Raw genomic sequence first — 15,168 nt, 5'->3', positions numbered from 1 at the left:
AGCCCCCCTTCCCTGTTGAGGGTGGGGTTGTACATTCTTTCATATATTGCCTCTTTAACACCCCGTTCCCACCAGCGTGTTTCACGGTCTAAGATATCCGTGGACTCGAGTTTGAAAGAGTGACCCTGGTTGTGTTGTAGGTGGTGGAAAATAGCTGAGGAGTAGCCGTTGGCACTAGATCGGCAATGTTCTTTGTATCTTACTTTGAGCGGTCGACTTGTCTCTCCGATGTAGGTGTTGTTACAATTGGGCTCCTCACATTTGAGTCTGTAAATTTGAGTCTGTTCATCTTGTCTTGACTTGTCTGACTTTTGTTCTCTTTCGACTTCCAAAAACTTGTCTTCACTTTATTTGCATATCAATCAATAGGTTGTGTTTATAAACCTGCTTTCCCCTCTGGTCTCTCAGTCACTGACGAAAGCTAGTGGATACTAGCTGAAACGTCTGACGTTTTCAAATTCATATCCAGTTGCTTGAGTAACAGTTACTGTTTTTTGGCGTATCGTATTACCTGGATGTCTAACCTTCATCGACAATCATGTTTTCTTGCTGTAGCAAGAATAAGAAAAGATTTCTTGAACTAAGAGCTAACTGTTCTTGCAGCAAGAAAACCATTCTGTACACAAGAAAAGATTTCTTGAACTAAGAGCTAACTGTTATTGAAGCAAGAAAATCATTCTGTACACAAGAAAAGATTTCTTGAACTAAGAGCTAACTGTTCTTGTAGCAAGAAAACCATTCTGTACACAAGAAAAGATTTCTTGAACTAAGAGCTAACTGTTCTTGTAGCCAAAAAAAAATACTGTGAACTTTCTTAAAATTCTAAAAAATTCTTAAGATTCTTGTTGGTGAGCATGACAGTAGAAACATTTTCTTTTCTTTAGAAAAACGAAGAATAAAATTCTTTGTGTAAGAATCAACATACAAAAACTTTGAAGAATGTTTCTTGAATTTTCTTGAATATTCCCTTCACAAGAAAATATTTTGTAACATAAGAAAATAAGAAAAAATATTTTTGGTAGTGCATCACTGATGATGATTTTACCTACACTGTACATGTAGCTTCTGGAATGCTGTATAGTGATAGGTACATTTATTTCGTACGCGTCATTAATTTGTATTTTTGCATCTTGTGAAATTTTATACCTTCTATGACAAGTTGGATTATGATTATTCGTGTTTCATAAACAGGCATTCATGTCTTTGGAAAAATTTGCCTGTATAACGCGTTTCAGGCTCTAAATCATAGGTTTTGCACGGAAAAAACCGTCCCACCATACATTATATATATGTATAATACATATAATGTATACATATATACATATAATGTATATACATGTAATGTATATACAAATTGACAATATCTGTTTGGATTGGAGCATGTCAGAATCCAGGTATTGAATAATGGACAAAATCACCAATCTATTGCTTGTTGCTGGTGTTCATGCAGTCTGAATCATAGGACTGGTGCTTTACATGTGCACTGCTTCAGAAAAAGTTATGAGATCACAGAGTGTTCAGTTTTTCCTTGTACATTTTGTACAAAAAGTATGTTAGGCCACAGCAAGTATATTTTATGGATGACATCCTCTGCAGACTCCAAATCTAATGCGAACGGGGAAAAAAAACAAGGCAGTCCGAAAAAAACAAGTTTCCTACAATTTAAAATTTGGACTCGATCATTGTACAAATTGTTTTGATTCAGTGGGAACATCACATGTACACAGCCAGCATCACCTTCCGGCATGGCAACAGACATCTTTGCCCATTTTTGGCATGTTGACCACTGTCAGAAATTTCTTTCTTTTTTTTTTTCAAAATGAGACGAAAATTAATGCGCGCGCTGATGTCATCCATAAAAATTACTTGCTGTGGCCTTATGTGTTGCAAAATTCTTTCCAGGGACACTAGCTACATGTAGTTGCAGTTTTGTACAAAGAAAGCAGGGAGCACTATTGTTAGAGTGAATATGTAAGTAAGTCCAGTAGTGCTTAACTGTTGCTGACTGTTGTTATTGATGCATCAGGAGGAGAAGGAGAGGTTACACCAGGAGGTGACAGATGAAGCTAAAGAGATGCACCAGCGATGGGTCAAGCTGCATACTGACAACACTGACAGTGCCTTGGAAGGTACTTGGAACATTTTTTCAACAACTTGACTGCGAAAGTGTCTCTATTTACAGTTAGTGTACAAAGTACAAGTGTTGGGGCCAATGATTGTGGACACCAATGTATGTACAATGTCATGTACATGTACATGTAGATTCTGAACTATACTAATGGTGTACTGTATGCAACAGACTATAGTACATTTTCCCACTAAGTCTTGGTCTTTCACATTTTTGTTTTTAAAAAGTCACATACAGTACAATATACAAATTAGATTATAATTGCAGCAGGATTAACAGGACTGGTGATAAATCAGATAGTGGGTCTGAAAGAGTGCTGTATGTTTTGTTTTTTATCACAGTTGTTGAAATATTAGCTAGTAAGCAAAGGTCAACTTTAACTTTCAAAACTTTTTTCTTCTTTTTTGGTCATTTTGTTGACTGTTTCATCAAGATTAGCACTTATTACATGGTATATTGAATATGTTGCAGTATCATTACTGAGTATACATGTACATTGTATGTTTAGTGTTAGATGTTCAATGATTAGGTGTAACAAGTCGTTCGGTGTAATGTAGCCAACTGCCGCTGTGCCACCTGCCTGCGAAGCTGGTGTGTTACGCCGAATGCAGTTATATACATGCAGATACAGATACAGATAATATGTTACAGAGATTTCAATAGTTCAGTTTCATAGTATGGGTATTACTTGATGTAATTTCTGACATTCTTGTTTCTTCAGATAGTAGTGTGGATGAGGAGGAGGAAGATGACATGGATTTCTACAATGAGTGCATGCTGCGGGTCAGTCAAGCTATTTTCTATTACAGATATACATGGTACATGTAGTAAGTCATCACCATTAGATTGAAATATATTTATGTTTACCGAAGGAAAACATATTGTTTTTACTCAGTTTCTTCCTCTTCTGTTCCAAACACTAACCTCTGACCTGGCCAATGACATGATTTGTTGACATCTGTCACTCACCATGGTGACTGGTGTTGGGTTACATAATGTTGCAATTTCATGGTCTGCTCTACTCCTGTCACCATATACTACAATTTAGTACTCGTAGTACATGTATGTGAATGTGTTTGAGTAAAAATTTAATTTAACAGGGCAGACCATGTCCAGAGGTAAACATTATGCATTAATTTTGCTTTTCAAATGTCACTTCAGAATCTCTAGTTATGTGTTATTTCAGAAAGTTATATTATGTATACGTCGATGAAGGTTAGACATCCAGGTAATACGATATGCCAAAAAACAGTTACTCAAGCAACTGGATATGATTTTGAAAACGTCAGACGTTTCAGCTAGTATCCACTAGCTTTCGTCAGTGACTGAGAGACCAGAGGGGAAAGCAGGTTTATATACACAACCTGTTGATTGATATGCAAATAAAGTGAAGACAAATTTTTGGAGGTCGAAAAACGAAGAAAAGTCAGACAAGTCAAGACAAGATGATGCAAATTAGTCTGAAAGCTCCTGTTATACAGAACAGGAGCTTAAGTGTTGTCTGTCCTCGGGGCTGGGAGTGCCAAATCCCAAGTGCCGGAAAGATCGACCCGTAGCCCCCCTTCCCTGTTGAGGGTGGGGTTGTACATTCTTTCATATATTGCCTCTTTAACACCCCGTTCCCACCAGCGTGTTTCGCGGTCTAAGACATCCGTGGACTCGAGTTTGAAAGAGTGACCCTGGTTGTGTTGTAGGTGGTGGAAAATAGCTGAGGAGTAGCCGTTGGCACTAGGTCGGGCTACGGGTCGATCTTTCCGGCACTTGGGATTTGGCACTCCCAGCCCCGAGGACAGACAACACTTAAGCTCCTGTCCTGTATAACAGGAGCTTTCAGACTAATTTGCATCATCTTGTCTTGACTTGTCTGACTTTTGTTCGTTTTTCGACTTCCAAAAATTTGTCTTCACTTTATTTGCATATCAATCAACAGGTTGTGTATATAAACCTGCTTTCCCCTCTGGTCTCTCAGTCACTGACGAAAGCTAGTGGATACTAGCTGAAACGTCTGACGTTTTCAAAATCATATCCAGTTGCTTGAGTAACTGTTTTTTGGCATATATTATGTATACAATGCTAAATTTTATTCCAACTCAAAGGGTACACAAGGATAAGATGTTAAACTTTAAGTATCTTTAGACTCACAGGGCGTAAAGTTCGCTCGTGTAAACAATTTTCTTTGTTCGGAAATACATGTAAATGCTAAAACGCTATTTTCCACAGCTACACAATCAATACTCTAGTGAAGACATGCATAATCAAAAGAATCTTTCGGGAAAATGATATTGTATATTTTAAAGCAGAATTATGGCATAGAGGTTGTTTTTTTAGGGAGCAAAATGAAACTATGAGTGAGGTACATCATTCGTAGCGATGGGAAGATGACAGACTCGAGACGGGATTCGACCGGTTTCGACTTTAATTCAGTCTTTATCAAGAATGAGTGAGGTACATGTAACACATCAAGCCATTCATTTGTTAGCCATCATTCTATAGCCTGGTTACCAAACCTATTATATAATAGCTCCTGAGTCCTACATCCTCTCCATCCTCTCCACTATTTGCAGAGAGGCTGTAGGACTCGGGAGCTATAATAGGTTTGGTTACCAGGCTATCATTCTACACTTAGGTAAGAAATACTGACTGGAGTTGTGTTTTCCAGGGAAAGTCCATGTCATTGTCCGCTTTCTACCGTATTGCAAGAAACGTGGTGAACACATGTTTCCGGAAAGAGCCAAGCACACAGGAGGTTGAGGTGGGTCTTAAAGTGTTCAACTGTATTAGGTTAGAGATCGCTTTCAGAGTCTCTGCCAGCAGAGATTGCTGGTGCAGTCAGTGATTCTTCACAGCAAATAGTCACCCTTCCTTTTGTGTGTCTCTTTACACAATATTCATACATACACATATTATACATTCTTCTCATAGACTAAGTGAGTAAGGAGTTCTTATTATTATTAAAACCACTGAGACCAGTACTGAATCCCTTCCCTGAGCAAATGTTTTCTATGCCTCCCTGATGGAGGAGGATGTCACCATTTGACGTCTTGTATTTCCTGTGAACTGGTGCAATGGCCAAGTGGGTAGAATGCTCGCATTGCATTCGCGATCGGTAGGCCGTGAGTTCGATCCCCGGCTGAGTCATACCATCATCATACCAAAGACTTTAAAAATGGTGCATACTGCTTTCTCTGCTTAGCACTTAGCATTTTGAGAAAGAGTGTGGGAGTTAAACACACACCACTACCAGCGGACTAGCCCCCTGCTGTAGTGACACAATTGTGTGGCCCAAGGGCTACAGAAACAGAGATGGGCACCACCATGGGCAACCATGCTAATGGTTGCAGGGTGGATTTTAACTTTTCTTTTTATTGATTTCGTTTGATTTATTGAAATTGAAACTGTGCAATACACGCAAAACAGAGGCATCTGTCGCTGGTGTTGTGTCCCGCACATAGAAATGAATACTGGACACAGACAATTTTCACTGTGAAGAATTGTATCTTGGAGTCTGACAGTAGGAGTCCGAGTGTAATTCATGTACTAGTTGGATAATGTTTGTCTGTTTTTCACTTGCAGCATGAGTACTGGAAACTTGTGGATGAGAGACTGATCCACACTGCAGTTCACACAGCAATAGTGGATACAAAAACACTTGGAAGGTAAACATTTCAAAATACCCGAAAATCCATGACTCCTCTTTTCTAATGTCGCCTCCAATGATCAAGACATACAATAGTAGTACAATGTACATTGTGCAGGGCTCAAAATTCATTTTTGGGAATAGGTGCACTGGTCCACCCAACCTAAAAAATTAGGTGCACAAAAAAAGTTTTGAGTGCACCATACACAACAAAACCTAATTACAGATCTTACTGCTCCTCTTCTAAACTTGAATATGAAATGGGAGCTGACTTCAAAATCTTACAGAACTACAACTGTTACAGTTACTATACATTTAGTATATTTGGGTGTACCAGTGCACCCACAGAAAAAAAATAGGTGCACAGCTCCAATTTTGGGTGCACTAAGATGCACATGCACCCAGTATTTCCAGGTGAGGTGAGATGGGGTGAGGTGAGATGTGTGTTCAAAGTAGGGTGAGGTGAGGTCAGTTGAAGTGAGGTGAGATGGGGTGAGATGTGGTGAACAAAGTGAGGTGAAGTGAAGTGGGATAAAATGAGGTGAAGGAGTGATGTGTTCAAAGTGGGGTGAGGTGAGGTGAGATGGGGTGAGGTGAAATGTGATGTTCAAACTGGGGTGAGGTGAGATGGGGTGAGGTGAGCTGAAGTGAGATTTGGTGGACAAAGTGAAGTGAAGTGGAGTAAAATGAGGTGAGGGGGTGATGTGGTGTGGAGTTGAGTTGAGTGGCAGAGTGAGGTGAGGTGAGGTGAGATGAAGTAAGGTGATGTGAAGTAAGATGATGTGGGGCTCACTCACAATACAGGGCACAGACACTGTCTGAACTTTCCCTCTCTACACATGTACAAAGTATGTTCTTTGATTATTAACAATCAGGGGAGGGGGGCATTTTGGACTATTTTTCTAGCAAACCTTTCTGTCTTGGATATTGACAGGTCCTGAAGAAAGCACAATAACATTGTTAGGATAGACCTTTGCATGATCATACTTTGCATGACTGCTTATGTCGAAAGTATCAACATTACTACATAATGTTTATGTATGTTTATGTTAAGTAAGGTTGATGCCAGTGGGGTGAAATGATGTAAAAGTCATTTATTTCAAGAAGGCTATCATAACTGATTCTATACACCCTGCATATTTCAAGTTGTGACCAAAAGGGGTTTCCTCATAGCATACATGTACATGACAAAGTCATGTTTATCTCCTACTTACCTTAGTTTCTACACAATACATTCACAGTGCTAAATATACATTTGTACACACAGTCAGTAATATTATGAAGCAAGTTTAAAACAAATACAGTATTATGAAGCAAGTTCCAACACAACAAATTGGACTCACCCAAGTTTTCGACTGACAACTTCAGTCAAGGAATGAGCATTATTATCCACCGCTTTTGTGACATCAAGCAGATAACACACATGGCTTCGTGAGCAGTGGATCATAGGTTTCAGAAAGTCTGTGGCGCCCCCCGTCTCTGTTGAGGGATGGTTGTAATGCCCTGATATACTAGTAGATGGCCTCTTTAATCCCTCGTGCAAAGAAGTCCGGTTCTGTGTCTAAGAACCAGACTTCGAATTGATATGTCACGGAAGCGGTGGATTGCTCATTCCTTGACAAAGACTGGAGTTGTACAGTCGAAAATTTGGTTGAGTCCAATTTGTTGTGTTGGAAATCGCAGTTTAAACTTGTGCTTCATAATGATTTCTACCAACACAGATGAACTTTCAAGATAACAGTCAGTATGCCAAAAAGCAGTTACTCAAGCGACTGGATATGATTTTGAAAAGTCAGACGTTTCAGCTAGTATCCACTAGCTTTTGTCAGTCACTAACTGCTTTTTGGCGTATCGTATTACCTGGATGTCTAACCCTCATCGACGTAACAGTCAGTAATACATGTATCTCCTGTCCTCTTTCCACAATGCAGTGGCTTCCCCATTCACAGGCAAGATAGTTTTGCCAAGTAAGTCAGGATTTTTCTGTTTTCAAATGTGCGTCAGTTTGTATATTGCAGCTTCCTTTTATAAAAAATGCTTCCAGCTTAAATGCAGCCGTGGCACTCTTTAACCAGTTCTTGACTGTGAATGGTCTGTGATCAGCTGCATGCATGACATTGCCCTTGAAGCATGTGTGCCCACTTACATGCAATGTGTATAAAGGTTTGAAAATGAACTAAATGGTATGATTTGCGTGTTCAAAAGCTGTTAAAATCTTTACTATGTACTTCTCCAATAAGCTGATCCAAGAAAAAAAACAGATTGCTTTCAAATATTATGCTTCTGTTATTAGTATATTGCTTTATATTGCTGTTAATAGATACATGTACAGTACTGCTTGCATGATACGTGTTTACAATAATATTGTGAAAGACTTTGTACATGTACAAATATGAGGCACCCAAGCCAGGAGACTGAAGCATAATTTGGGTTTTAGCCTCATTGGTCATCAGTCTCCATTTTGAGCACCACTGAGTACAATGTCCAACATTTCCTGTAGTTGGGCCTCAGTCTCAGCTATGAGAACAATGTCATCTGCATACTGTGACAGTAGAATACTCAATGTTATTCATCTAGTTTAACCCCGAGATCAGATTGCTTTCTAATTACCAGTTTTGCGACATATAATGAAAATAATGTAGGTGACAATACATCTCCCTGTTTAACTCCACATGGAGTGGGGAACCATTGTGTGGTGTGTTCGTTAAGTTGCACACATGCCACAGGTGATTTGTACAAGGTCATTAAAGCTTCGTAAAATCTACCATCAACACCACAAGCAATCAGTCTGTATGCCAAAAGATCCCTGTCTATCCAATCAAACGCTTTCTGAAAGTCAATATAACATGTAAAAGTTGATTTGCCCTCTTGAGTTCTTGCCCTTACAACTGTGTTACAGTAGAAATTGTACATGTACATGTAGGTTACTCCTATAAAGGAGCACTAAAGTCGTGAGATGCATGGGTGTTATTTAGATCAATGAATACATAATCAGCAAACTTTTGTGCCATGGGTTTTGTGAACAATGTCACTGACAGTATCATTACCCCCATGCAAACCCCCATGCATTTCCTAAAGTATTTCACTCCAGCAGGAATATTTTTTGCTCGCAGATGAGCACACCAAGGCGGCCAGTTCTTTTACAGATATCAAGGAACACATAACAACATGATGTTTTTCTCCCAGGAAAGTCAGGCACATTGTTTTCAGGTTTAGGTGTAATGTGGGATTGCTTAGAGGGTACTTTGAGAGTTTGTCACAGTACTGAAGGTGCTTTTTACATTTGCATGTTTAGTGGGTACTTGATCATATACTGTGAACTTAGTAATGCATTATTTTACTCCATATTACATGTACTCGTATGTATTAGAAGATGACCAATTTCACAGCATTAAATGCTACTCATCAGCAAATTAAAGCTGATTCAGAAGCACTTAATAATATCCATTGCCTAGAAAAACTGTCTGATGTTTGACTTCATGTCAAAGCTGATAAGACTGAATTTAAGTACTGGTATTTCAACCAACTTGATGATGTTGCCTGTCTGGAGAGAAAGTATCTGTATCTGTATAGCCGGTATAACCGCCCTTTGGCGTAACACACCAGCTTCTGTATCTGTATAGCCTGTATAACCGCTCTTCGGCATAACACATCAGCTTCTGTATCTGTATAGCCGGTATAACTGCCTTTCGGCGTAACACATCAGCTTCTGTATCTGTATAGCCGTTATAACCGCCTTTCGGCGTAACACATCAGCTTCTGTATCTGTATAGCCGGTATAACTGCCTTTCGGTGTAACACACCAGCTTCTGTATCTGTATAGCCGGTATAACCGCCTTTCGGCGTGACACACCAGCTTCGCAGGCACGCGGCGCGGCAGCAGCTGGCTATATTACACAGATCGACTTGTTACACCTAACCCATTAGCATCTAACTTTAGACCTTGTTTAAAGCTATCCAATGACAATGCCACTACTGTACTTGGTGACAGCGAGTTCCACTCTGCAATAGTTCTAGGAAAGAATGATATTTCTTGAACACCTCAATCCTTGGTTCATAACTCTGGTACTTGAAGGCATGACTATTTCTTGTAGTTATCAACTGCAGTGTTGTATATGAATATGTTAAATATAATCATGTCTGCATGTCTGACAGGCATGGCTGGAATCTCACCACAGTGCCCAGCAACCATCACAACATCCTCAGACACCTGGGAAGTATGTCAGGTATGTGTTTGTCACCTTCATCAAAAAGGGTGAATCGTACTATGTTTTCAGTATTGTTTGTGTAGCTGTGTGACAATCATTGTATAGTTGTATGTAGAACGTATCTGGTTTGGTACTGTAAGGCCACAGCAAGTAATTTCTATGGATGACACCAGTGCGCACATTGATTTCCGCCTGATTTTGGAAAAGAAAACAAGACATTTTGTTGAAAATGGGCCAAGATGTCTCTTGCCATGCCGGAATGTGGATGGCAGATAACTATGAAGAGTGAGACAAAACAAGATGCAGTGATGTATTTTATTCCTTTTATACACATGTACAAAATGTATGTGATGGTGGCTGTGTATATAATGTTGTTCCCACTGAATCAAAACAATTTGTACAATGATTGAAAACTTATTTTTCAAGGTTGTTTCAGTGAGAAATGGATGTTGTAATACATGTACATGTAGTCAGCAGTAAATTTACCACAATATATGTATCATTTTTTGTTTAACAAGGTTAATGAAGTCAAAATTTTTAAATGTAGAAAATTCAATTTTTTTTTTTGGCCCACCTTGTTTTTTTTTGTGCTATCGCATTAGATTTGGAGTCTGCGGAGGATGTCATCCATAGAATTTACTTGCTTTGGCCTAACAATAACTGGCAGCTTGTGTTTTTTTTTTCTTGTAAAAGTCAGAGTTGAAATGAGAGACTGTTTCCTATGTTACTGCAGGTGTGACAGCACCCTGGCTGTTGGTAGGCATGCTCTTCACTACCTCATGCTGGTCATGTGACTCCCACAAGCTGCCATCTATCGAGTACCTTCACACTGGTGCTGACAAGATATGGTGAGCTCTCTACTACTGACTCTCAGGAGATACAATGTACATGTACCTACAATCAGGGTTCTAGCTAGTGCAAAATAGCGTAGGGCCCCTATGCTATAATTTTGACCCCTACGCTAATTTTCAATACAGCATATTAGGGTTGTGACTGTGCATGTATTTCTTTCTTCAAGAATACCAGATCAAATGTGAAAAATTACCAATCAAGGATATATTGTACATACCTTAGAAATAACATAATGATTGTTTTCCCTTTGGGTATCCCTCAAATGGCCCCTTTTTTAACTCAATTTTTTAAAAGCTCTGCACCGCACATCCCCCCTTCCACCACATCCCCCCTCTTGGTCGCTTCATTCCCTTGACATGCGGCCAGTACCACTACGCAAAAATTAAATCCTACCTAGAACCCTTTACAGTACAATACAATATATTATACAATACAAGCTAGAGTTCAAGGAATACATGTTTTCTCCATATAAATAATTTTTTGAGTGTTACTAGTTAAGTATTTTTAACCATGCACCTGGCCTTTCCGTATAATGAATGCACTGAACATTTAACCTAGTTACATGTGTACACAGTTCTAGGGACACATACATTTTGTAAACCCTGTCCTAGCATCATAGTTTTTCTGCAATTGTAAATAACCCGGTATCCCCTCCATTTTGGATGGAACAACACTTTTTTATTTGCCCTAAGGCTTGTGTCTACCTGTATTTTCAAAAACTGATGCTGTCTTCAACACAGGTACTCCATTCCCCAAAGTGAACATGTGAAGTTCAGGAAAGCCATGCATTCTCTGGTGCCAGATTTATGCAGTGAAGGGCTGTGCTGGCTTGAAAAAGATGCAGCTATGGTAAGTGGATATTATGTCATACCTGGGCGGTGATTACGTTTGATACAGGTGTTCCAGCCCATGTGATAACTAGCGGTACGGCCCGGGGGTTCTTAACGCGTACGGCCCGGACTTCCAAATGTTCCGTAGAACAATTCAAACACGGTTTGCCCTAACCGCCTGCACCGCTTTCGAAAATTCGAATACAAAATTCGGACGTTGGAATTGATGTTGCATATACATCGGTCCCAGCCCTCCCGCAGATCGGATCTGCCATTGGCCGTCAGGCGATCCAACGCGCGGTCGGGCTGGTACCTCAGGCGATACGGAATACCCTGTGTTGTATTCTATATGTAATTACTAGTAGTATACATTTCATGTCAACTTGATAGATGTTTACAAATGATAACAAATCAGTATGTTGTATGTGCTCTATACATACCTGTTACATGATAATAGATGACAAAACAACTTCCTGATCAGGCAGGCTATTAGCTGATGTCAGGTTCTACAATATTATTGTGCTTTGTTACAGGTGCCTCCAAGTGCCCTACTAGCAGAGGGTGTGTCCCTTTGTCGAGTGGAACAGAAGAGTGGCCAGTTCCTGGTCACTTTCTCAGGTTCTTATGTTGCAAATATCTGCTGTGGATACAGTGTGGCTGAGGCTGTGTACTTTGCCACTCTGCAGTGGCTTCCAGTGGGACAAGTTGCAATCCAGGTACATATACTAGACTAAGACCAATTTAATTTGTTGGTTCTCGGATTTTTTCAGAAAAAATATGAAGCGACAGGGAAAAAATAAATAAATAAAAAACAGGTCAAGGCATCCAATTATAGCCCCAAATGCTACGATAGGAGCCATGAGGTCAACACAAAAGACTGGATTGATGTTTAAACAATGAATTTTCAACTTTTAATCAAAGTACTGCATTGATAGATGGAAAAAACTGCAACAACTAGCAACTCTTTGGGGCAAAATATGAGCATTTTTTAGTTGATTCAGAACCAGAATCTTTTTTATTTTGTAAATAGAAAAAATGAAGAGGCGAATCCTAGAACCAACAAATTAGATTGGTGTGGCCTAAATACAGATATCATCTATCATTGGGATGATTTTTTCAGGCTTTTTAAATCATATACCGTTACATGCACTAAAAACTAGAAGGCTACATTTCAAGCTAACGCAGCATATTTCACTCCATCTTGGATTGTTCCATAACAAAGCAATTTAAAATGGAATACCCTAACAACACTTGTTACTGCTGCAGTAATGTATAGTGTACATGTATGTATGGTATGCCCATATCAAAATTCCAACACCTGGATATTGGGTTTCAATATACCGGAGCCTGGGAGCCAAAAATATACAGTTTTGTTATGAAAATAGCAAAAAATGTAAAAAATAATCCTTCTGAAGTAATGCCAAAAGTGTACAATGTACATTCTACACATGTTCAGTACATGTACATGTATGTCATAGGCCATACTATATGTGTTTCTTGAATGCAATATATTTGGTATGGTTTATCTTTTAACTGTTAGACTTTAGACTTGATGACATAACCCAGTGTGTGATGTCCTCCCCAGACATTACGGCAGCAGTGTAAGGAGACTCTGTTCTCCATAGAGAAGCTACTGGTGCTACTGGGCATGTCAGAGGTGGAGCGAGGCAACGCCAAGATTCTGTCATGGATGCTACCAGAGATCACACAAGTCAGGTACGGAAACTTGGGTTGTACATTCTGTTTCAGCATAACACACCAGCTTCGCATGCACGCGGCGCAGCAGCAGCTGGCTATATTACACCAATTGACTTGTTACACCTAACCCTTGAACTTCTAACTCTAGTTTAATTTGTTAAAGCTATCTAATGACAATGCCCCTACTGTACATTTGTACTTGGTAACAGGGAGTTCCACCCTGCGACAGGTCTAGGAAAGAATGAATTCTTGAACACCTCAATCCTTGGTTGATAACTCTGGTACTTGAAGGCATGGCTATTTCTTGTTCTCTTCTGGGCTGGGCTGGTAATAGGTACTTAGTAATTGGTACGTCCACCAGTTTAGTAGTCATTTTGTACATCATGCATAGTCTGGACATCTTTCTTCTGTCTCCCAGTGACACCCACTGTAGTCTGTAGGTTACTTTTCATTTCCGTGACACTAGCACCTCTTTCATAGTTGTTCATACAGAATCTTGCAGCTTGATTCTGTACCCTTTCCAGTTTGTCTTTGTCTTTCTTTGTATATGGATCCCATACTGTCGCAGCATATTCTAGGTTCGGTCTTACAAGTGACGTGTATGCAAGTGATTTTATAGTTGGACATGCCCACAGATTACGTTTAATCACTCCCAATGTCTGTTTCGCCTTAGTTGTGATATTACTAACATGTGCACTCCACTTCAGACTGCTTGTCAATGTGACGCCCAGATACAGATGGTATTTTGTGGTACCCCTTGTATGACATAATATATTATTATTAATTTTTTGAAGACATATTTTTACATCGCCAAAAAACAGTTACTCAAGCAACTGGATATGATTTTGAAAACGTTGACGTTTTCAAAATCATATCCAGTTGCTTGAGTAACTGTTTTTTGGCATATCGTATTACCTGGATGTCTAACCTTCATCGACGTTGTGTAAATACTGTTTATGATAATATAATAAATTTATGTCTCGAACCACCAGAGCGTGGCCAGTATCTAATAGTAGAAGAGCTGACTCAAAATGAACCAGTAAAACATATCATTATCACTGACGGTAATGAAACAATGTAACGTTATGTACAAATATTTGCATAACCCCACTGCCACATTGGCCAGGAGTCCAATGGCCAATCTAGCTTTCCCAATCTCTTCTAGTTCTAGAGAATGATTCTACGCCAGTGACATTCACTTCTTTCAATCTTGAAATGTCTTAAAGCATCATGACAATCAATTCACAAGAACAGTTGGGGCAGTTTATAAAACTTGCAGGACTTTTGTTGACTTCCATGTTAAAACTGGTGAAGGACAATGTTGAGGGCAACAAATGTTTAGTATTACTTCAATGACAGTTTATAGACTTGAAAGGTTGGTTGACAAACTCTAAAGCACGGTGACCTATCCAGAACCCAGGTGTCCTAGTAACCATTAGCAACCCCATTGCTCTCATGAATTCAACAACACCAAGATCTTTGCTGACAATTAAATTATGTCTTGTCAACGATGTCCATCTTTGCATGACTCAATATAATGGAAAATAATACACAATTGGTATCTTCAATGTGTTACAAACCTTGTTCCATGTACATTTGTACATATTTTGTTGCCTTTCCATGTGGTAAACAATTTTGATTCTAATGCCGTTTCTTCTGTTTGATCTATCTTTAGCACCATTTCTACCTACACGTTCAGCACGTAATCCACCCCAATGATTGACCAGAGCAAGTTATGAATATGATTGGGAAGGATATTTAGGGGCCTGCATTAACTTCGGGGAAAATGCACTGCCGTGAAATAAATTTCAAGTT

At 39.4% G+C, this 15,168-nt stretch overlaps 1 protein-coding gene across 3 annotated transcripts in view; it reads left to right on the top strand.

Moving 5' to 3' along the window:
- LOC109471298 (protein Jumonji-like) overlaps window positions 1-15,168 on the top strand; it is a 37,452-nt gene that overhangs the window by 19,967 nt on the left and 2,317 nt on the right. For 2 of the 3 annotated variants that reach the window (XM_019770594.1, XM_019770592.1), the window contains exons 13-22: window positions 2,027-2,129; window positions 2,850-2,911; window positions 4,788-4,880; window positions 5,702-5,784; window positions 7,697-7,732; window positions 9,921-9,991; window positions 10,707-10,821; window positions 11,566-11,674; window positions 12,189-12,371; window positions 13,241-13,371. In XM_019770594.1, the coding sequence (XP_019626153.1) occupies window positions 2,027-2,129; window positions 2,850-2,911; window positions 4,788-4,880; window positions 5,702-5,784; window positions 7,697-7,732; window positions 9,921-9,991; window positions 10,707-10,821; window positions 11,566-11,674; window positions 12,189-12,371; window positions 13,241-13,371 (986 nt within the window). The remainder of the gene's footprint in view (window positions 1-2,026; window positions 2,130-2,849; window positions 2,912-4,787; window positions 4,881-5,701; window positions 5,785-7,696; window positions 7,733-9,920; window positions 9,992-10,706; window positions 10,822-11,565; window positions 11,675-12,188; window positions 12,372-13,240; window positions 13,372-15,168) is intronic. The other variant, XM_019770593.1, reaches the window with a different exon arrangement.

This window comes from Branchiostoma belcheri, unplaced genomic scaffold, assembly GCF_001625305.1.
Source record: "Branchiostoma belcheri isolate BF01 breed outbred unplaced genomic scaffold, Haploidv18h27 scaffold246, whole genome shotgun sequence".
NCBI classification, from domain to species: domain Eukaryota; kingdom Metazoa; phylum Chordata; class Leptocardii; order Amphioxiformes; family Branchiostomatidae; genus Branchiostoma; species Branchiostoma belcheri.
Note: the sequence above shows the minus strand (reverse complement) of the source record. Positions and strands in the feature narration are given on the sequence as shown.